Genomic DNA, 24,372 nt, shown 5'->3' on the forward strand with positions numbered 1-24,372 from the left:
ATCCTGCCACTCACTTAAACTTTCAATATCTCTCTGCAAAGTGTTTCCATCTATCCCACCACTTGCCTTTCCCCCTATTTTTAGTATCGTCTGCAAATTTGGTGGTAGTACATTTGCTTTGTTTCTCCAAGTCATGGAGACATCCATCACAGAAACAGACTCTTCAGTCTTGTGCATGTCGACCAAGTTTCCCAACTAAACTAGCCCCACTTGCCTGCATTTAGCTCATATATCTCTAAACCTTTCCTATTCATGTACCTGTCCAAATTTCTTTTAAATGATGTAAATGTACCTGCATCTCCCATATCCTCTGGCAGTTCATTCCACATATGCATCACCCTCTGTGTGAAAAAGTTGCTTAATAAGGCCCTTTTAAACTTTATCCTCTTATCTTAAAAATATGCCCTCTAGCTGTGAATTCCCCAACTCTAGGAAGAAGGCCTTTGCTATTCACCTTATCTATGCCCCTTGTGAGATATAAACCTTCAGAATGTCACCCATCAACCTTAACCTCCAGTGAAAGAAGGCCTAGCCTATCCAGCCTCTCCTTGAAGCTCAAACCCTCAAGTCATTAACATATATTGTAAACACTTGTGATCTCAGCACTGATCCCTGTGGAATTCTACTGGTTACAGGTTGATAACCTGAAAAAGAATCCCTTATTTCCACTCACTGTTTCCTGCCCATTAGCCAATTCTCTATGCAAGCCATATGCCACCTCCAACACCATGGCCTCTTATGGATTACCCTTTTGAGAGGTACCTTGTAGAATGCCTTCTGGAAATCCAATTACAACACATCTACTGATTTTCTTCTATCCACTCTGGTTGAGATTTCCTCAAAAACTCTAATAAATTAGTCAGACATAATTTTATTTTCATGAAGTCTTGTTGACTCTGCTTGATTGGATTGTGATTTTCCAAATGTTACCTGTTATTTCCTTAATATCGATTCCAATATTTTTCAACAATAGATGTTAGGTTAATTGGCCTATAGTTACCTACTTTTCACTTCCCTCCCTTCTTGAACAGGGGTGTCACAATTAGCAATTTTTCAATCTTCCAGCACTTCTGCAGAATCCCAAGGATTTTTTGGAAAATTACAACCAATGCAACCACTATCTCTGTAGCTAATTCTTGTAGGATCCTAGGATAAAAGCCATCAGAGCCAGCAGATTTAGCCTCATTACATTTGTCTAATGTTACTTCGCTAGTGATGGTGCTTATTTTCTCCCTTGTATTCTTTCCTATTAGTACATGTTTGAAGTATCTTCCACCAGAAGGACTGATGCAAAATATCCATTTAACATCTTTAGAATTTCCTTGTTCCCCATAACTGTCTCCTCTGATTCACTTTCTAAGAGTCATATATTCACTTTGACCTATCTCTTTTGTACGTAAAATATATTTAAAGAAGCTGTTGTTAGTTTTACATTCCTCCCCAGTCATGTGCGTCCTTGTTGTTTATTTTCTCTATTATTCCAAGAGTCCTCCTTTGCTGGATTCTGATATAATCCCAGTCTTCAGGTCTACCACTGACTTTTGCCCCCTTATATCCTTTTTATTTCAACTTTATTCAGTCATAACTTTCCTGGTTAACCTTGATTGGTTTATCCCTTCCTCAGAATCTTTTCTCCTTGTTGGGATACTGGGACTCAACACTGAGTCTTCTGTCTCCATCATTTTCTTCTTTTTTTTTACTGAGTCAGTATTTTCTTCCCTTGATGTTGCATTTAGATGGCTATGGAACCATTTATATCTCATCTGATAACACAACTTATTTCTTCATTATAACCATTACTATTTTCTTTAGATTTTGTACAATGAAACATTTGTTATTGAATTTTTCCTGCTCTCCACCCTATCACAGCCTTGGTTCTTCCTGTTCACCTCGATCCTTTTGACCAATTTTAATTTTTATCCTTCTCCAGTTCTGATGAAATGCTACACCGGACAGAAACATTTGCTCTATTTCTTTCTGCATTGATGCTGCCAGACCTGTTAAGCATTTTCCAGATCTTCTGTTCATATCTCAGTTTTTCAGCATCTGCAGTACTTTGCATTAAAATAATTTTGTGTCCTGCTCAGAACAAGGACTTACCAGTTCCCACAATTCGAGGATCAGCAAAGTGCTTGGCGAGGATAGCTGCCAATCGACTCAACGTCTCCTGATACTCTGTGAAGAGAAATATTGACTCATGATACATCCAGAAAATTATATCAAGGTTAATCCACAACAGCACCAATGGCGTATAGGACAAAAGAGGCAGATTTTGTTCGCACTAATGCATTGAGTGTATCTATTGTTCTTGTTTATGACAGAGAGAGAGAGAGAGAGAGAGAAACTGCAAGATGGAGAAAACTGAGAGAAGAAATCTTTAAAAATATATTGAACAGTGACTTCACAGGAAAGCAGGTAGGTGACTGGTTGTTTCGAGAATCCAGAAGTAAGTAGCATTGATCTGAACTTGTTCAGGGATGAACAAAGAGCACTAACATTGCGAGAGGCTTTGCAGGAATGCGAGGAAATAAAGTATGCCATCAGCATACCATGGGACCTTATCTAGAGTAGCTGGTAAGTTTTTTTCTAAATTCTTTTAAAAGCTTTTAAATTATTTCAGTTCAGTTTAATAGAGGTATGACAGCAAACCTTAATCCCATAAAGTGTACATCCTATGTCATGTGGGAACTTTGGGATACTTATGATCTGAACTTATGATCTGCATACAGAAATTTCCATCCAGTGCAAGAAGCTTGAATTCCCGTTTTCAGTGTTTGAGCAACAGCCAGCATCAATATGGTGCATTCATGAGGCTGACAGCTATGTGGTTAGCAAGCACGTGTCGGGATGCTGCCACCCTCAGCTAAAGGGAATGGAAGGGCAAAGCAAGTATGCAGCCACCAGGCAGTCACAGGTGACCAGGCGAACAGTGGAGGCATCACCTGAGTACATCTCAATCTATGACTGGAGGTAGAGCTCTGAACAATAATTTCTTTGGAGAGTGCAGCCTAAGGCAATATAGCCATACGGGTCAGGAGGAAATTGGAAAAGCAAAAATGATTATGGATTTTGCAGCTGTAGAGTTGGTTTCCTTATTCTTTCATGAAATTATTTGCATTATTAGCAGTTGTGATCTCTCTCCCTTTCCCATTCCCAGATGGTGTGTTACCATCCTGATGCCAGGATCAATGATACCATTGAAAGCATCCCAAGGGGAATGCAGCATCAGCCAGAGATCATGACCCTTATATTTTGGGGTTGGGACTACAATCAGATCACTCACAATCTTACTGAATGGCGCAGTAGGCCTCAGGAGCTGAATGGCCTACTCCTGCTCTTACTTCATCTTGCAGAATTCCTATCTCACCTCCGAAATTCAGCTCAAGTTTGGATCAAGGGCATGAAGTAGCCTGGGACTGAGTGGCCAAGCAGAACCCAAACTGAGCTGGTAATTACAATAAAGTGCCACATGACAGTATCGTCACCTCCCACCACTCTGCTGACAATTCAGAGTCATCTAATGTGGCAATGCATGAACATCCAAAAGATGTTTGGTAAAGTCCCACCTAATCGGTATATCAGTGCACAGAATAAAAGGACTGTGGCAGCAGGGATACAAAATTGGCTGAGTGACAAGAAACAGAGCATTTAATCGGTTGATAGTGCAGAACTTGTGTTGCTGAAAAAGAGACACTTTTAATCTTGCATGGGACAATTCACAAGAATACCAAATCAAGGGGAAAACTAACATTTATATTGTATCAGAGGACGATGCTGACTGGGTGAAGCATTACTAATGGAGGTGTTGCCATGGAGAGTGCACAAAAGATTATGCATGACTTGATTGGTCGAGGCATTGCTCCAAAAGTAAGTGATGGTCATCTATTTTGTTGATTTAAAACAGGTGCAGAGAGTGCACATGAACATGTGCATAAATATATATCACTTCCAGAACCATAATGTGAGCCCAACTGACAATCCTAAATTGATTGCGAACATAATTTCCAGCAAAGACTGTCCAATTGCAGACTGACGTCTAAGGTTGGATATGATGTTGCGAGTCTGATTGTATCAAACAGGATTTCACTTTGACTGCTTATCAATAAGCACGGTACTGACGACGTGAACAAATACCTGCACTGAAAGCTACATATATTAATACACTGGGCTGAACCATCAGAGATGGCAGGATTAAGGTATGAATCGGATTATTTAGAACTAAGTTCACTGGGCACCGGGGAGGAGGAAGGATCACATTGTCTGATAAATTTTGAGCAGTACATGTGGGAAGGATGCTCCCAATGACCAGGGCATCCAGGCCAGTCACAGTCAAATGATATGTGGTAGGCCTTTTATAGTACTGAGATGAGGAGCAATTTCTTCACCCCGAAAGTAATGATCCTATGGAACCCAGAACGCAGTTAAGATCAAAGCATTGAATTTTTTCAAGGAGTTACATGTAATCTTTATGGCTAAAGGGATCAAAGGGTATGGGGAGAAAGCAGAAACATGGTACAGAGTAGGATGATCAGCCATGATTATAATGAATGGTGGAGTGAGCCAGAAGGGCCAAATGGCCTGTTCCAATTCCTGTTTTCTATGTTATCTGGACCAAGTCTACTTATTGTTGTGAGGAAGACGGGGCATGTCGGGCGATGCTGAGGGATAATGAGCGAGAGAGGCGGGGCTAAGAGATCAGAGACTTAAGGATGTTCTTAAAGCTGCTCCACAAAGAACAGTGGGCTTGTTTATTTTTCCCAGCAACTTAATTTTTACAGTGCCTTTAATAAAGTAAAACTTCCCAAGGCATGTACAGGTGTATTATTAAAAAAAAAGGGCACCAAATCACGTAAGGAAATATTAGGACCATTGATCAAATGCTTGGTCAAGAGATTGATTTTAAAAAGCATCTTAAATGAGCAGGATGAGGTAGAGAGATTTAGGGAAGGAATCCCAGGGTGTAGCACTCAGACAGTTGTACATAGGGCGATCAACGCTGTACTCTACACTAACTGAACTTCCACAAAAGGTTTAACCTCTCACAGGAGCAGAAATTTTTTTCAAGTCCTAGGGAAAAAAACAACTAAATGATCACTTCCCCAAGCCATGCACTTACCAGGTAGTTCATCCATGCTGTTGACCGGACTGAAGTAATTCTTCAAAGCGCTGTAGCTATTCATAGCAACGTTCATGTAGAACTCTGGCATGAAAGCGAACAGTGTCTTGGTCCGGTCACTATGTTCAATTACTCGTATGCACACTTGAAGCAGCCAGTAGATGTCTAGCATCTTCTCCTGAAACAAGGACAAATTTTACTCCATCAAGAGCACAGAAACAAGCCTCTGGGAAATGTAGTTTTGAACGTAGCCCAAATCCCATGTAATGTACACCCAGCATTACAGCACTGAGCCAAGCTATTAAACTGAACCATTTGAAGTAATAAAATGATTGGCCACAATACAATGTTGATCCTCTTACTGAGGAAGAAAGATTGTGCACACCACTCAGCTAAATCTCAGTACAGGGAGTGTAGGGAAGATTCACCAGAATTCTTTCCAGGATGGCAGGACTATCCTATGAAGAGAGACTGGGCAAACAGGGCCAGAATTCTCTATAGTTTCAAAGATTGAAGGGTGATCTCATTGAAATCTACAAAATACTTCAAGAGATAGACAGGGTAGATACAGATAAGATTCCCTGATTGGGAATCTAAAACCAGGGTGAACAGTTTAAAGGTAAGTGGGTTGCCACTTAGATCTGAGATGAGGAGAAATTATTTTACTCAGCGTTGTGAATCTTTGGAATTCTCTACCACAGTCTGCAGAGGCTCATTCTTTTGAGTATGCTTAGAGATTGATAGACTTCTGACTGTCAGTGGCATACAGGGTTATCGGGATAGGGCAAGTACATGAGATTGAGGTGTTCAACGTGCCATGATGGCATTGAATGGTGCAGCAGGCTCGATGGACTAAATGGCCTCCTACTATGTTCCTGTGTATTTCCATAAAATACAGACAACGGTTTTCAGAAAGCAAATGTTGTCTGCACCCACTTCTGACTCAAGAGGCGACTATTTCCATGCTCCTGGCTTCCTAGTGAAAGAGGATGCCTCTTCACATCAATATTTCCAGAACTGCAGTCCACTGTACCTTAGAGTAGATGGTAGCATTTATCCAGGCTAACCGGCGACTCAGGTGGTTCAGCTTCGCTGAGAAGACTTTCTGACTCTTTGTCAATTCATCCAGAATATCCTTCCTCTGAAAGGATAAAAGTCACAAGATGAAGCTGGAGAGCCCTGGGTGATCATAAGCCACCAGCAGTGCTGCAGTAGGAGTAGCCCTTTCCTCTGAGTGCCGGAGGGTCAGCCATTTGCCTAACCACTACCCAACTGGGTTCATTCAGCCAGGATATAAGTGATAAACCTGCCAAGAAAGGATATAGCATTTTCTAAATTTATAAATGAAAGCACCGACAGCAATAGGAAGGAAGCGATGCTGAGTTTTTTCTAAAGCTATACTCAGCTTTTCTGGTTAGTTCTCTGCTGGAGTATTTCATCCAATTTTGAGTACAAAACGTTGGAATTATAGAATGGTTACAGCAGAGGACCAAGATACTGTTTGCTTTCATACCAGAGTTCGGCATGAAAATTGCCAAGAGCAGCTACAATAAACTTTGACCTGAATCTCTGAGCTTGTCTACAGAGAGGAACCATCAGGGGCTCACATCCACCTCTCTAATTTACTCAATTTAATCCTGAATTAAAGGAAACCATTTAAACATAAGCTGTTTGAAATAAAGCCTAATGTTCTTAACAGCACCATATTTCTGTTTGTTTTGTTGCAGAACCCACACAGAATTCACTACGAGAGGAGTCAGCAAAGAGTATGGACAGGGCAAAAGTGAGGACTGCAGATGCTGGAGATTAGAGTCAAGATTAGAGTGGTGCTGCAAAAGCACAAGTCAGGCAGTATCTGAGGGGCAGGAAAATCAACGTTTCAGGCAAAAGCCCTTCATCAGCAAAGAGTATGGACAGACAGACTTGGTGAAGCAATGTGTGAATGAGCTAAAGGGAATTGAAACCTAAAGCTCAGGCACACTAACACATTGGGCGATTGTAGCATGAACCAGGGTGTTGTGTTGTCAATTGAAAAGCAGCTCTACATAAAAAAAATGACATCAGGGCAGTTGAGCTGAAAGGGGCTAGAAGTGTGTGCATGTGAGAGGGCGAGGGAAGAAGGGTCAAGTTCTAAAGAATGGTCACAGGATTCAACATTAACTCTGTTTTCTCTCCACAGATGCTGCCAGACCTGCTCAATCTGTTCAGCAATTGCTGGGGGTTTCTTTTGCTTATTTTGTGAACCCTCTAAGCCTGGTTCTTTAAGGATGACAAGAAAATGAGAAAGAGTCATACATATGAAATATCTTAGCAAGAAACTGTAAGTGAGTTAATAGTTCATCTAGTCACTACAAAGGGTTTGGGATTGTATGCATGTGAAAGAGGCTTCTAAATCCAGAGCCATTGTCACTGTAAATCAATTTACAAAAGAATTGCATGATGTGAAAACTGAAGAGGAAGAAACTAATGTTCTTACAAGAGACGGAACAGCCAACAGAAAGTTTGTCTGGAGTAGAGGCAATGGCCAGAAAAGCAATGCTTAAAAAAACTAGCCTGGGGTGCTCTGGCAGTCACATAGGAGACAAAGTCCTCTGGATTGTCTTATCTCCTGACAGCTATGTATACGCTTGTAAATATTGTGAATTGGTTTCACTGCAGGAATCTCCAACGTAAAGGGGAGGGATGTTGTGTATTTGGAAAGGACAATGGGCTGTCACGATCACACAACGTCACAGTGATATCATCAGCCATTGTGGAGGGAAATAGCTCAGTCTAACCTTGCTGCCTTGGAGGGAGAATACCTCATTTGATAAAGCTGCTGCTTTTGTTTTTTTTTACACACTTCAGCCTCCTTTCCTTCTTGAAATGTAACAGCATCGACTATTTAAAGAGATGTGTAATGTTTCTACTGAAATATCATGTGTCTGTTAAGGCATGCTTAGTTTATGTTGATTTTGGATGTCACACGATATCAGTTTATAATCCAATAGGTTTATTTGAAATCACAAGCTTTCTGAGCACTGCTCTTTGATCAGGTGAACACTTCAGGTAAAGGAGCAGCGCTTGGACTATAACTTGGTGTCATATGACATTTATTCTGGACCCACCTAATAACTTACTATTTCTTATTCTAGTATTGTATAACACTTCCCAATCCATTTTGCACCCAGTTTCTCCTTTCTAATGCTACACTCTGGTTTACAGAGCCCAACCCCACATCCCCCAAATTGCCTTGAATTCTCTCCAACAGCACTACTGAGGAGGAGAACGGTTCCAGTTGTGTTAAAGTGTAACCTACTCAGCATTTATAGGTCCTGCTACAGTACCATTTCCAATGTCCCAGGAATCTAAAGTCATCCCTCCTGTTTTCTATCTGGACTCTCTGTTTTCTGCCCTATTCTATTTCTGCCTTGTGGCACTGAAAGTAATATGGCAGTTGCTCTTTTTGATGTCGTATTCCGAGTTTCCTCCTTTTTTTTATTCACTCACGGGATTGCCCACCCTGAATTATTCAGAGGGCAGTTAAGAGACAACCACATTGCTGCTGGTCTGAGACGCAGCAGACCAAGTAAGAATGACAGATTTCCTTCTCTGAAGGACATTAGTGAACCAGATGGATTTTTCTGACAATTGACATTGGCTTGATAGTCATTATTAGACCCTTAATTCACAATTCTTTAACGAATTCAAATTCTACCATCTACCATGGCGGAATTCGAATCTGAGTCCCCAGAACATTAAATACTCAGAACCGCGAATGCAGTAAATGAGAAACTAAAACAGAAGTTGCTGGAAAAGCTCAACAGATCTGGCAGCATCTGTGAAGAGAAATCAGAGTTAGTGTTCTTGTCCTCAGAAGGATGAAAGGTCACCGGACCCAAAATGTTAACGCTGATTCTCTTCACACAGATGCTGCCAGACCTGCTGAGGTTTTCCAGCAACTTCTGTTTTTGTCCCCAGAACATTAGCTGAACTATTGGTATAATAGTCTAGTGATAATACCACTCAGCCATCGCCTCCCCACCTAAACTTTTGTTCTTTTGTCACTTGCATGATGTCAACCATTACCTTTTGACTGTTGACTTTCCCATTTCAGAGCACTCTACAGCCGCATAAACATTTGTGAACTCCTTCAACTATGAGATTCCTCATCACTATTTAGGAAGCATGGAGAGGGTTTGGAGGAGTCTTACCAAAAAATTAACTGGACGAGGGACTTCAATTATATGGAGAGATTGACAAAGTTGGGATTGTTTTACTGGAAGTAAAGAAGCTAAATTTAAGATAATATTGACATTTTTAAATTTACAGAGGACTCGGCTTAATAAATAATCATGGTAAATTGTTCTAGTAGCAAGATGGTCAGTTAAGAGGACAGATTTCAGGACATTGGCAAAAGAACCTGGGAAAAATGCAGGGTGGTAGTGAATCAGGATAATCTGGAATGCACTCCCTGAAACAGCAGTGAAAACAACTTCAACAGCAAATTAAGAAAATTATCGGGCTTACATGGAAAGGAGAAATTTTGGGGTATATAGGGAAATAGTTTATTCATGAACATCATCCCTGCACCAAAGAGCTTAATCTCTTACCTTTGCAGGACATCTTGCAATCTTGTCTTCAGTGTCCTTCAGTGCCACTGCATATTCATGGACATCATCTGACACACCTACCATCTGCAAGCAGATACTGAGAGTTGAACACAACTTAGGCATCACATTATATTGTCAAGACCAAATAATGTGAGCTTTAATTAGTGAAAATATGCCTGAGAATCATTTCACTCTTAAACATAGCAGTGTACATGGCATGGGAAAATTAACCACTCGAGTCTCCTGGTAAAAACATTGGTAAAATGCTCCTTTCTTGAGAAGCCATTTTCATCTTTACTGCTCACTAAGGCTGAGTTACACTGCAGGGACGTTCAATCCCCTGAAACTGCAATTCCTGTTGTTGACCAAAAATACATTCCTTCCTTACCAAGCATTCTTCAGTTCAGTTAAACATTTGGTCTATTGTACGTATCCTTCAATCTCACTGTTCCTCGTTGGAGGACAGGATGTTAAGCCATTTACATTTTTTTTAATATAGGTATTTTTATTGAAAAAGAACATTAAGATTTTTTACAAAATTACGAAAATAATACAAACTAGTGTATTCCACTTTACAATATGATAACATCAATATAAAATTAAATAAATAAAGAAAAACCCAACTAATACTAATCTATTCTACAAACAACTAAAACATAAAATAGGATATCATACATTACTAGCAGTAAACAACAAAGTAATTAAATAACTAGATACATGCTCAAAATAGATTTACATCAAGTCATAATAGAACTTGTATTTATACAGGATTCCTCCCCCGAACCAGCCAGAAGTATTACCACAGCTAGACAAAAGCCCTGGCCAGTATGGCCGAAATGTCTGTGTCGATGTAATTCAAAAAGGGTTGCCATGTTTTATAAAATACTTCCATTTTTTGGTGCACCATATTCGTGAGGAAGTCAAGGGGATATATTCCATGACTCTCCTGTGCCAGTTTGAAAGTCCTGGGGGCCTTCGGATACCCAATTCACTAAAATATCTTTCCTTGCACAAAAGGAAAGGATAGTAAATAATTTTCTCCCGTACACATTCAGGGAGGGAAAGTTTGGAGCCCAAAAGTAGGGACATTGGATCAGATCCAATCTCCATACCCAAAATCTCTGTCAAGGCATTTGCTACTCTATCCCATTACCTACGGATCATATTGGCATGTCCATAGGCAATGCGTGAGTGTGCCAACTTCTTTTTTACGTTTAGAACACATTGGGGATGCTCCTAACTTGAACTTTGCAAGTCATTCAGGTGCCATGTGAGCCCTGTGAAGTATCTTTAATTAAATAGCCTGAGTTCTGTTCCTAGATGTCCTCCCACATTTTTAAAGAGATTCCCAACTCTAATTCTTGATTCCAGGTTTTATATAGTTGTTCCATGTCCTTCGATACCTTATTATATAATGAGTGATAAAGAGTACTGACCGAGGGCAGACCCATCGGCCATTGCACTGTCATTTCCCTATCTGATTTGTAGGGGTTAATTATCAGTGTGGTCTTCTTTTGTATAAACTCTCATAATTGAAAATACTGAAAGAAGGTCCTTGCTGGCCAGTCCAAACTTTTGGCGCAGCTGCTCAAAGGACATCATAACCGCCCCATCGAACAGGTCTCCCAAACAGGAGATACCTCTGGACTCACAGGTTTTACACACAGCATCCGTCAGCCCTGGTTGAAATCCCAATGCTCCCACTATAGGGGTATAAGGGGAGGTTTTTTTGCAGGTTACCCTCATCTTGTCGCATTATCCTCCAGGCTTTAATTGTATTTAATACAATAGGGTTTTTACAATAGTCCATAGTAACTCTCATCTTGTCCATAAATAATAGGTTGATGTGGGGACATTTTCCTTGGGAGGTCTCAATATCTAACCAGATTGATTGTGGGTCACAAGAGACCCAATCAGCTACATAAGATAATAAGGAGCTCAATTGATACCTCCTAAAATCTGGGAAGTCCAATCCTCCCCTTGCCTACGAAAGCTGTAGCTTTTCTAATTTGATAAGGGGCCGTTTATGATCCCAAATAAAGAAGCTGAGCCAGCTGTAAAGTCTGTCTCAGCGGCATCAGGGGGAGCATTCTCATAGGATATAGAAGACAAGGTAGAATAGTCATCTTAACTAGGGCTACTCTGCCTAGCCAGGATATTGGGAGATCTCCCCAGCATTGAAGGTCCTGTCTTATTTTCTCTAATAAGTGCACGTAATTGGCTTTATACAGCTGACCAAATACTGGAGTAATAAAAATATCAAAAAGTACAGAAAACCTTCTAGTAACCACCAAAAGGGAAAACAAGATCCATCTGGCAAACTGAATATACTGGCAAGGCCTCCGATTTCATAAAATTGATTATGTAACCTGAGAACATACTGAATAGATGACCAATTGAATTAAGCAGGGCACAGATGTCAAAGGATCACTTAAGAAAAGGAGGACCTCATCCACATAGAGAGTAATTTTGTGCTGGCCTGGTCCAATCCTCAGAGCCGCTATGTTCAAGTCAGTTCGTATAGCTTCCGCTAGTGGTTCACTTAGTATGAATGATAACGGTGAGAGAGGACATGCCTGGCAACAGCCTCTACCAAAGCCAAAGCTATCCGAACTTAAACCGTTGGTGATCACCGCTGCTTTGGAGTCATTATATAATACTGAAACCCATTTAGTAAAGACCTCTCCAACACAGAACCGTTCCAGCGTATAAACAAGATATGGCTATTCTACCCGATCAAATGCCTTCTCTGCATCTAGGGTAAACCCGGTATTGTTCCCTGTTGACAGACTTGTATCATATTTAAGACCCTTCTAATGTTATTAGTTGACCTGCGACCCTTTATAAACGCCATATAGTCCTCTTTTATAATGAATGGTAAAACCCACTCCAGTCTTAATGCTAACATTTTTGAAAGAATTTTAAAATCCACATTTAACAAGGATATAGGTCAATATGAAGAGCATTCTTCTGGGGCCTTTCCCTTCTTAAGAATTAGAGAAATATTTGCTTCTCTCAATGAAGGCAGGAGGCAGCCCTGACTATGTGCATAATTATACATATTTATGAGTGGCCCGGCCAGTTCCCCTACAAATTCTTTATAGAACTGGACCTGAAATCCATCTGGTGCACTCTGAAGCTGTCAACTGGGTCCTGTAGTTCTTGGGTTGTCAAGGGGCATTCAAGATCGACTCCTGCTCCAAGGCTAGGCCCAGAAGGGCCAGATTTTTAAAGAAAGAATCCACCTTCTCAGTTCTATCCTCACAGTCCTGCGACTTATACAATTCAAAATAGAACTTTCTAAAGGCTGCACTGATCCTTTTACGATCACAAGTCAGGGTACCAGCACTTTCCCTAATGGACGTAATGGCTTACGGAGCCTTTTTCTTTCTGGCAAGATACGCTAGATACCTGCCAGGCTTGTCGCCATATTCAAATAATCTCTGCTTTGCGAATAATATTTCCCTCTTTGCTGTTTGGGTAAGTGCGGTATTCAAGGCTGCCCTAAGGGCTGTGATCCTTTGCAGCTTAGTAACGGAGGGCCTATCAACATACGCTATCTCAGCTGCCTTCAAGCAAACCTCGAGCAGGCGCTATTGTTCTCCCTTTTATCTTTTCCGGGTCGCAGAATATGAGATGATCAAGCCTTGCGCATATGCCTTAGTGGTCTCCCACATCGTCGGCGGGTTACTGGCCGTACCTGAGTTGATATCCCAGACTGTTTTGAATTCCTGAGAAAAATACTTTATAAACTTGCTATCCTTCAATAAGAAAGGATCCATTCGCCAATGTCGGGGGCCTATCCCATCATCCCTAGTCTTGACTTCCATATATACTGCAGCATGAGCAGAAATAGTTATATTACCTATTTTACAAGACAGTATGGAATTCAAAAGGGTCAAGAGGGCAAAAAACATATCAATTCTAGTATGGCACTTATGTGGGTTAGAAATGAAAGTAAAGTCTCTACTCTGGGGATGAAGACATCTCCACATATCTACTAGTCCTAGCTCCTTGTTCAGATCCGCCAGTTGCCGAGATCTCAGAGATATAGCCGCAGTGCTCCTAGGTATCCTATCTGTCTTTGGGTCAATAATACAATTAAAATCTCCTCCTATAATTGCATGGCGGACCCCAAAAGCCAATAACTTAGAGAACACTTCCATTACAAATTTAAAAGGGTATGCCAGGGGACAATAAAGATTCAAAACCCTGTATTCCTCTCCATATATTAGGGCTTTGATCAGTATATACCATCCAGACACTATTTTTATCTGGCTGGAGATTCTTCCAAATAAGAACGCTTACTCCCCTACTTTTTGAGCTGAAAGATGAAAAGAACACCCGGCCAAACCCACCCTGAGCACCTTTGAATGCTCCTCATCAAGTAGAGGTGTCTCCTGTAAAAGAGCTCCATCAATCTTTTCTTTGTTAAGACTTGATAATATCTTTTTCCTTTTGATTGGTGAATTACTCCCCTTGACATTCCAGGTGCATCACCTAAGCGAATGGCTAGCCACGATCATCCAGGCAGGTCCAGGGACCCCCCAGGAGAAAGAACCCCACCCAAAATACATTGAATAAAGACCACAGAAAATTCACAGATAAAAAAGCTCTTTAAGACAATTAAATGAACACAATTAAGAACTAGCCCTAAATAAAATAACACAAATCATATTTGAAAGGAGACTTTCCCCCTTGCTCCTACTACCTACCAATAATCCCACCATAACCTCTCCCAGCTAAGGCCCTGCCCTCGGCCCAGGCATTACAAAATGGAGTAAATAAATTCAAGTGTCATAAAATAGGAGTTAAAAGTGAGTGACCCTCCCCTCTCCCCACACCATCACCTAGATACGTTTAATAAAACAATACAAAATAGAAATATATAAAGTTACAAGCAAGTATTATGCAACTAAATAAGAAAAAAAGAAAATCCCACTCAAAACAAAACCTCCCCCACAAATCAGATAAGCAGCATGAGCTATAAGAACGAGACGAAAGAAAGAATAAGGAAGAAGCACCCTCACCCCGCGACCCCCCACTCCCAGGGAAAGATCGGTAAAAGAGAGATAGAGAAAGAAAGGGTAAACAAAGGGGGGGGGCAAAATTAAGTCGTTAGCCATACAGTTCAAGTCCCACATTCTATTTGAGTGCATCCAGGAATTCTTTTACTTTCTCTGATGAACCAAAGTTATACATGGATCCTCCATGACTGAAGCGCAGCGTTGCCTGATATCGCATTAACTATTGAACATTTAAGTCTCTCAGACGCTTCTTGCAGACCACGACTGGGGAGAATTCGTGAAACAGCATTACCTTGGAGCCCTTGTACATCATGGCATGGGGATTCTTTCCCAGGACTCTGGAGGCCTCTAGGAGCATTTGTTTATCCTTATAACATTGGAGTCGGATTAGAACCGGGCAGGGGCACTGGTCTGACTCGAGCCTGCGTACAGCAACCCGGCAGGCCTGCTCCACCCGCACCCGCACCTGGCCCAACTCCAACTCCAACTTCAATAATTGTGGGAGCCATTGCTCCAAGAAATGCGCAAAAGGGCAGAGTCCGGACTCGCTGCTCCAAAGCCCAGACCTGATCCACAGACGGCTCAGCACTCTGAGGCCGCGGTTCGTTGCTCTGCCCTTCCGACACGCTGCCCGAGTTTTTCGATCTCTTGGTCACACTTCTGCAGCACGACGGAGACAGAATCCCACCTGGAGTGGGCCTCCTCGTTGGACGTGTCAATCTTCTCCTGGAGTTTGACGATCTTGGAGATCAGGCTCACCTCCGCAGGTAAGCCCCCCTCGAGGCGTCCGCAGATGTCCCTGCTGCTGTGGGAGGGGTCCCTGCCTGTTGCGAGCTGCAGGAGTTTTTTGCCCTTAGTCATTTTTAAAAAAAGCACTAAGGTTTAATGCAAAATGACTAACAGCGCTGGGCAAAAGCTATCTTGAATGGTTTAAAAAGTGAGGTGAAGGTGGGCTCCCACTTTGCCCGGGTTTTAGGGAGAGCACTGCAGACTCAGACCTACTGGGTCACTGCCATCTTGGATCTCCCCGTCATTTACATTCTTGAACACTCTCTCTGAATATTAATGTTTTTCCAACTCAGTTCCAGTTCTTCCCTGTAAAAGCCTCCTCAAGGTATTTTCTTTTGCTCATTCTTGGAAATATACACTTCATGGATAAGGCCAGTGTTTCTAGCACATCTTTAATTGCCCTTGCATGGAATGGCTTGTTATATAGTTCCGTGCCTGAAGGCACATGCAGGCCACACTTAGGGTAATGGCAACAAATGGTATATTCTGCAGCAACAGATAGACAGACCATGGTAATAAATAAACATTTCTCCCATCCTCACCTAACCCCCTCATCCCCACCGAAGGGCACTCATTAGATTAATTAATTATTTGAATTCAACATATCCCAGTTGCTATGATGTGATTTGAACTCACGGCACAGTGGTTAGCACTGCTGCCTCACAACGTCAGAGACCCGGGTTCAATTCCTGCCTCGGGTAACTGTCCGAGTGGAGTTTGCACATTCTCCCAGTGTCTGCATGGGTTTCCTCCAGGTGCTCCGGTTCCCTCCCACAGTCCAAAGATGTGCAGGTCAAGTGAATTGGCCAATGCTAAATTGCCCATGGTGTGAAGTGAAGGGGTAAATGTAGAGGAATGGGTCTGGGTGGGTTGCTCTTCAGAGGGTCAGTGTGGACTTGTTGGGCTATAGGGCCTGTTTCCACACTCGAAGTAATCTAATCTAATTGATTTATTAGTTGCATTACCATTTTTACCATGTGAACCACATTTAAAGATTGAAGAACTGTAAAAAGTAGCTCTTTTGTTGTGCGGGATGAAGGACACTCCTGAAATGTCAGTCATTGATTTTATTGATTTTATTTTTTTATTATAATTAATTCACAAATTGTGGCTATCACAAGCCAAACCAACATTAATTACCCATCCCTAATTGCCCAGATGGCAGTTAAGATTCAGCCAAATTGCTGTGGATCTGGAATCACATGTAGACCAGACCATGCGAGGAACAGGAAAATCGATGTTTCGGGCAAAATCCCTTCATTTTGCCCGAAACGTCAATTTTCCTGCTTCTCAGATGCTGCCTGACCTGCTGCGTTTTTCCAGCACCACTCTAATTTTGACTCTAATCACCAGTATCTGCACTACCTACTTCCGCACAGACCAGACCATCTAAGGCTGACAGTTTCCTTCCCCAAAGGACATTAGTGAACCAGGTGTTTTTTTTTCCTCATTTGGCAATGGTGTCACGGTCATAATTAGATTCCTAATTCCAGATATTTACTGAACTCAAATTCCACCACCTACCATGACTGGATTTGAACCCGGATCCCCGGAACATTGCCAGGGTCACTGGTTTAATATCACCTGGCCACCAACTCTCCAAATCACAAATACTTTGGAATCTTTCTGGAAAAAAAGTAGCTGTATACCATCAGGTAACCTTCCATATATAACTTCATTAGTACAGAATAAAACAAAACAACTTGCATTATTATGTCACCTTTCATGAACTCAACACATTCCAAGTCACACAACTAACAATGTGTAAAATGCCCAGATAATCTGTTTTGGTTTCGTTGGTTGAGATGAGTGCCACAGTGTTTGGAGCGGAATTGCAGACCACAATGTTCTGATTTTGAGCAGCATGTGCTCCCAGTGAAGTCATAGCTGAAACGTGCTGCTATAAGACAGTTAGTACCTGAAAGAGTGAACTGTTATTGCAAGATAAACTCTGAAGGTCCGTTTGGGGCTTTTATGGGTCAGTGGTAGTGTCCCTACGTCTGAGCCAGGAGGTCCCAGTTCAAATCCTAGCAGGTCCACAGGTGTGTCAATGACATCTCTGAACAGCTAGATGAGAAAATATTGAGAAAGGACTTATCCTGCAAGGAGCAAACTGAACTTGGTACACCCTCCAAGTTCTGCATGTATTTGTCAGACACCATGCAATGTTTTAGTGATTGTTCTTAGTATTAACAGCATGTGTCCGAATTAGTAATGTGTAATTTATATTAAATTGAGCCCAAAAGACTCAAGCCTGCCATTTATCTCAGATGTAATGTAGTTAGCAACTACATATTGCATTATTAACCTATTTACTGTTTATTGCCAATTAAAATTGAACCTATCTTCTGCCAAAGAGTTTGAGAGGCATCCTTCTCCACATGGTTTCAGTATCCTAGACCGATACCAACAAGAGTGATTGGCGGCAGTGAACCTACCTAAGGTCTCTCTAATGGTACCAGCAGAAACTAATGTACAGAACAAGTTACAGGAACACTCACATGAAATCAGATAGAGAGAGGAAAAATTACAATCCATTCAGAAACATCAAATTGAAGTTTCTCCCACTGTCATCACCTCCTCTCAAAAGTAAATTTTTACAAAATACTATATTACAGTAAGTAAAGATTTAAACACAATTTAATTATAGGAGTGTAATAGTGCATAGGAGCATATGAGGACATGGAGTGGGATGAGGAATGTAAATGGCCATGAAGGTGGGTTGGAGAGTGAGAGGTGAGGTTTAGAGAGTGTAGGAATGAAAGGTTGCTGGATTGTTGTCCCTGACAACTGAGCGAAACTTTCTAACCAGTTCACACTTCACACTTATGGTCCTCCCGCACTGCACTCCAAGGGGCACAGTCTAACAACAACAGATAGACTCTAAAGACTGAGATGAGGAAATATTCCTTCACTAAAATTCATTACCACAGAGGCTGAGAAGTACAGTTCTCTGAATATGTTCAAGTTGAAAGACTGATAAATGTTTAGATATAAAAGAAATCAAGGAGTACAATTAGAAACGGGGGATATGGCATTGAAATAGATGGCTAGCCATGATCATATTGAGTGAGGGTTGAGTGGCCTACTCCTAGAAGCTGTGCTTCTTCCAGTACTCAGAAAGGGTTCCAATGTCATGATATTAGAAATGTCAACAGTATCAAAAGGAATAATTTAATATCTGAACCTTACACTACAATAGCCTCAAATAAAACCTAATCCTTCACTTTGTACATTTTCTCTGCTTCAGCAGTTTCTGTGCAACAGGGGACAATTCTTCACTCCACACAACCTGATGTCTGAACATACTCAGTGAAATACAACTAGGGGCAAATATTGTATTAAGTAATGATGTGGTCCAAATCTTATCCAACATCCTCTCAAATGTAACAGTAGTTGTCACTACAGAATCTTACTTTATATCAAGCTAAACAACAGTTGCATCGACATGCCCCAAAAGTGATCATGACACACTTAAAATTTACAATCACTGTTAGAATCAAAAACATATTTTCAATTTGTAATTTATAGAAGTAGTTATCACTACATGGTAGTTATCACTACTGCCTCACCGCACCAGGGACCCAAATTCAATTTCAGCCTTGGGCAACTGTCTGTATGGAGTATGTACATTCTCCCCATGTCTGTGTGGGTTTCCTCTGGGTGGTCTGGTTTCCTCCCACTGTCCAAAGATGTGCAGGTTAGGTGAATTGGCAATGCTAAATTGGCCATAATGTTCAGGGATGTGTTGGCTAGGTGCATTAGTCAGAGGTAAATATAGGGTCTGGGTGGACTACTCTTCGGAAGGTCGGTGTGGACTTATTGGGTCAAAGGGCCTGTTTCCACACTGTAAAGATTCTATGATCATAGTTCTGCAGTGCGAGAGGTTCTCTCAGACACTCTGCGGTACCAACAGACAAGGTTACTCGCTTCCTCTTTCTGTCATGCTTTCACACATGGCCCAACCCTTTGCCCCTGCCAACAGAATATGTGCTTTCTCCCTCATGCTTTAAATAAGGTAACTGGCAAAAGAATGACAACCAACATAAAGGAGAACCCTTTTACAATAAGCACTACACTTTGCCTAATGGTGGTGTAGGTCCATTTTTTTATACCAGTCACCTTCAATTAACCTAGTGCTGATAAAAACAAGCTTTATCAAAGCTTTTTGTTTTGTACTCATCAGGAGAATTCATAAGAATGCCAAGTTAAGAGGAAATCCATCATTTTTATACTGTTTAACAGGACAATGCTGATTGGCTGGCATTGGATTCTGACATAGAGAATAAGAAAATTGCCTGGGAGAGAAGATTTGATAAGGGGAAGCTGGGGGCAGAGAAAACTTAACTTCTCTTGCTGAGACAAAAGACTTTTTTGCAAGGTTTGTGAAGGTTTGTAGCTCAGGTTGCGGTTTAGGGTGTAGGTTTGCTCACTGAGCTGCAGGTTTGATATCCAGATGTTTCATTACCAGGCTAGGTATCATCATCAGTGGCAACCTCCAAGTGAAGCGAAGCTGTTGTCTCCTGCCAGGTAATGAAACGCCTGGATATCAAACCTACAGCTCAGCGAGCAAACCTACACCCCGAGACAACAGACTGAATGGCCGCCTTCTAGGATTCTATAGAAGTAGCACAGAGTCTAGGGTAGTAATATAAGTTCAGTCCCATCAGTGTATGAATGCCTCAGAAGGTGAGAATATGCAAAGACTCTTGAATTGAAGTTGCTCTTTTTATTTGATCTATCTCCTAGGATGGTGGGCTGTTAAGATTGCTATTATGTAGACTAGATGGATTATCCATGGGAAATGCAGATACAGGTGCTATAATAACTAATACATACAATGAAGCACCAACACTGTATTTCAATGGGCAGTGCAATATTTAAGGGAGATTTAATGGAACTCAACTCTGCCTTGACCTCAGAATTGAGGAATAGCTGAAAATACGCATGTTTGCTGAGATTTGCCACAGCACCTGCAATCTGATCTTTGGTAGATTGGCACAAGAATCAGCAAGCACCATCAGTCTTTTAGTGACTCTACCAATATAGCTATGACTCCATATATCCACTGTAATACCAAGTGTAAACTGGGCCAGCAAGACATACAACAGAACAGCAAAGATGCCAGTAAGTTGGACATCTTTCAGCAGCACTGCCTGTGGAAGATGTTGGCATCACTTGAACACAGAACAGCTCTCGTGAAGAAGTGCTACACAGACTGGTCAGAAGCACCTACAGCTCATTATGAAGAGATTACTTAGACTGAAGGACATGTATTTTACCTTTTGGATGCAAGACATGTCAATAAAATAGACACCACCAGATGGTCAAAAGCAACAAGCCAGTCAAAGAAGTCACATGAAAAACATTTAAGGAAAGCCTTCAGGAGCTAGATACCACTTGGGCTGCAACGAAATTGTGATGCACTGGGGCCAGTTGTGGAGTCTTGCTGCTCACTGTCCTGCACGGAACCAGGACAACTCAGTCTACTTAAGTCTATTTTTATCTGTATGACCTACTGAAGCACATATAAGCATCGAATCCCCACAATGCAGGAGGAGGCCATTCTGCCCATTAAATCCACACCAATTTTCTGAAGAGAATCCCATCCAGACTCATCCCCTACCCGATCCCTGTATCTGCATTTCCCATGGCTTATCTAGCCTGCACATCCCTAGACACTACTGGCAATTTAGCATGGCCAATCAACCTAATCTGCGTATCTTTGGACTGTAGGAGAAAGCCGGAGATAACCCACAGACACGGGGAGAATGTGCAAACTCCACACAGATAGTCCCCTGACAGTGGAATCGAATCCAGGTCACTGGGGAACAAACTTTAGGAAAGATGTCAAGATCTTCAATGAGGGTGCAGAGAGGATTTACTGCAATGGTCCTTCAGGTCAAATTATAAGGGATTTACTAAAGACTGGGCAGTTGTTTATCTTAGACCAGAAAGGTAAAGAGGAGACTTGAGGTGTTCAATATCACACATGGTTCTGATGGATTAACTTGGAGAAACTTTCCAAAGTATTTGTGGCTGGAGGACATGGATTTAAAGTCACTAGCAAAACAATCAAAGGTAACAGGGAAAAGAATATTAACACACTAAGTCGTTGTAAAGGTAAATTTGTCATAGTACCAGACAACCAAAAGGGTACTTTCTCTCGTTAGATAGAGGGAGGTGACTGGTGATTAATTTATCCATTGTGATCTGGTGTACAATTGCCTGAAAGGTTGATGAAAGTAGATTCACTAATAACTTTAAAAAGATAATTGAACAAATACTGGAAATGAAAAGAAAGGCAAAACTATGGGAAAAGGGCAGGGGAATGATCTAATTGGATAGTTCGTTCATCAAGACAGTACAGATATAGGGGTCAAAATAGCTTTCTGGGCTCCCAAGGTCTGCAAATTAATTTCAATTCTATCCAAAAGCATCGTATTAGCTCTACTGGCTACTTACTAAGTAAACAAATTTGACATATTGGGATAAATAAAATTCTGTTTAGTCAGATCCCACTTTACCTAAACGTCGCAGTAATCCCATTGATTGGTTGATCAGAAAATACAGAATAAAGGACCCTCTGTTTGAAATGCACCTTCTGATCAATATGGTATCGAACAGAGGACCTGGTAAACAAACCACAATTTTGGTGAGCAAGTCTAAGTTATGGCAGAGAGTGAAAATGAGTGAAGCTTCTAAATTTCAGAGTCATTATGCACTTCTAAATGCACTCCTTTTTTGCCATTAAACAAAACATGGTGCATGTAGTTTGCAGTGATGAAATTGTGAAATTTAATTGCTTCAGAAGACAACAAACACCATCGATTCTCTTCACATAGCAGCAGGCAAGCTCCCAATAAACATACATTAATGTGATGTATTGTGTTGAAAATGGATTATATTGTCTGCATTAAGTGCCTTTCCTAACACATCTTTAGTGCAGTACAATAATAGCAAACAGCAGCTTTTTTTTCTTCATCACAATGAAGTTAGCATTAGCTCAATGGTTGGGTTTTCAGGTAGTCTCAAGCTGCTGACTCGCAAGTTCCACTTCACAGACTTCAGCACAGAATCAATCCTCGCACTCCTAATCCAGCACTAATCATAATAATGTAAAAATTCAAGGAACAGAAGTAGTAGGCCACTTGAACATGCTACATCATTCAATATGAACACAGTTGAGTTACTACAACAGATACAGATTCCTATATTATCTTTGTCTTGATGTCCTTATAGTCCAGAGTTGAAAAATGTGGTGCTGGAAAAACACAGCAGGCCAGCCAGCATCCGAGGAGCAGGGGAATCGACGTTTCGGGCATAAGCCCTTCTTCAGGAATGAGGCTGGTGTGCCAAGCAGGCTGAGATAAAAGGTAGGGGGAAGGGAATTTGGGGGAGGGGCGCTGGGAATACGATAGGTGGAAGGAGGTGAGGGCGAGGGTGATAGGCCGGAGAGGGGGTGGGGGCGGAGAGGTCGGGAAGAAGATTGCAGGTCAAGAGGGCGGTGCTGAATCCGAGGGTTGGGACTGAGATAAGGTTGGGGGGGGGGGGGGGGGGGGGGGGGCGGAAGGCAAATGAGGAAGCTGGAGAAATCTACATTCATCCCATGTGGTTGGAGGGTTCCTAGGCGGAAGATGAGGCACTCTTCCTCCAGGCGTCGTGTGGCCAGGGTCTGGCGATGGAGGTGGCCAAGGACCTGCATGTCCAGAAATATACTGACCATAGTCTCGAGCATACTCAATAACTACACTTCCCTGGATTGAGAAATTTAAGACTCTCAACTTGATGAATGAGGAAATCTCCTCTCATCTTGCCCTTAAATTTCTTGTTATACTTGCATGCTACCTTTTTGTGATTCATGCAGATCTCACTCAGATCTCTCTGAAAATCAATACTTCCCAGTCCCTAAAATTTAAAAATTACGCTGCTTTTCTAGTTTCCTTCCAAACTTATTTACTTCATAGAGCTCAATGAAATTAATCAAACACTATTTGCCATTAATAAATAGAGTCACAGTTGATTTTAAACAACACAGGTGGTCTTTCAGTCCATCATGTCTGCACCAGCTCTTCAAACAAACACTATAATCTAGTGCCAATCTTCTTTTTCCCCACACTTTTGCACATTATTTCTATCCAAATAATCAGTCCATGCCCTCTTGAATGCCTCCATTGATCTTGCCTCCAATACATTTCCAAGCAGCGCATTCCATACTCTAACTAATCCCTCTGTGAAATAGTCTCTCTCACATCACACTTGCTTCTTTTCCACATCACATTAAATCCGTGCCCTCTCATTCTTGTTCCTTTTACAAATGGGAACAGATCTCCTTAATTACTCAATCCAGCCTGCGCATGATTTTGAAAACCTTACCAAATCTCCACTCAGTCCTTTTCTCAAGAATAGCCCCAACTTCTTTAATCTATCCTCATAATTGAAGTTTCTCATTCCTAGAAGCACTTTTGTAAATTATTTCTGCAATATCTCCAATGCATTCACATCTGGCTCTCACAACTACACACAATACTCCAGCTGAGGGCCTTTGCAGTTTTGGAGAAACCGGTTCGAACCGGAATTCCAGTAACAAACATATTGGTTTGGACTCCATTTACCAACCTCTCAGGAACACAACCGGAAGTGATATCACCAACCACAGATCAAGACACACAAATAGCAAACAGGACAGAACACCACCACTTCATCAGAGGCTCACTGATGATGTTATCTACCATGGTGACGAAGTGTCTGAGAACAAACCTACCAGGTCAGCGAGCAAACTTACAACCTAATAAGTGCCTTGTACAAGTTCAACATCATCTCCGTGCTCTTGTAGTCTATGTCCTTA

At 41.5% G+C, this 24,372-nt stretch overlaps 1 protein-coding gene across 2 annotated transcripts in view; it reads right to left on the reverse strand.

Annotated features, from left to right (window-relative positions):
* The window catches only part of rnf123 (ring finger protein 123), a 402,816-nt gene that overhangs the window by 216,219 nt on the left and 162,225 nt on the right, over positions 1-24,372 (reverse strand). For both annotated transcript variants that reach the window (XM_072582761.1, XM_072582762.1), the window contains exons 25-28: positions 9,709-9,792; positions 6,150-6,257; positions 5,117-5,294; positions 2,101-2,175 (exon numbers count right to left, since the gene is read on the reverse strand). In XM_072582761.1, coding sequence (XP_072438862.1) covers positions 2,101-2,175; positions 5,117-5,294; positions 6,150-6,257; positions 9,709-9,792 — 445 coding nt within the window. The remainder of the gene's footprint in view (positions 1-2,100; positions 2,176-5,116; positions 5,295-6,149; positions 6,258-9,708; positions 9,793-24,372) is intronic.

Source organism: Chiloscyllium punctatum, chromosome 12, assembly GCF_047496795.1.
Source record: "Chiloscyllium punctatum isolate Juve2018m chromosome 12, sChiPun1.3, whole genome shotgun sequence".
In the NCBI taxonomy this organism is placed as follows: domain Eukaryota; kingdom Metazoa; phylum Chordata; class Chondrichthyes; order Orectolobiformes; family Hemiscylliidae; genus Chiloscyllium; species Chiloscyllium punctatum.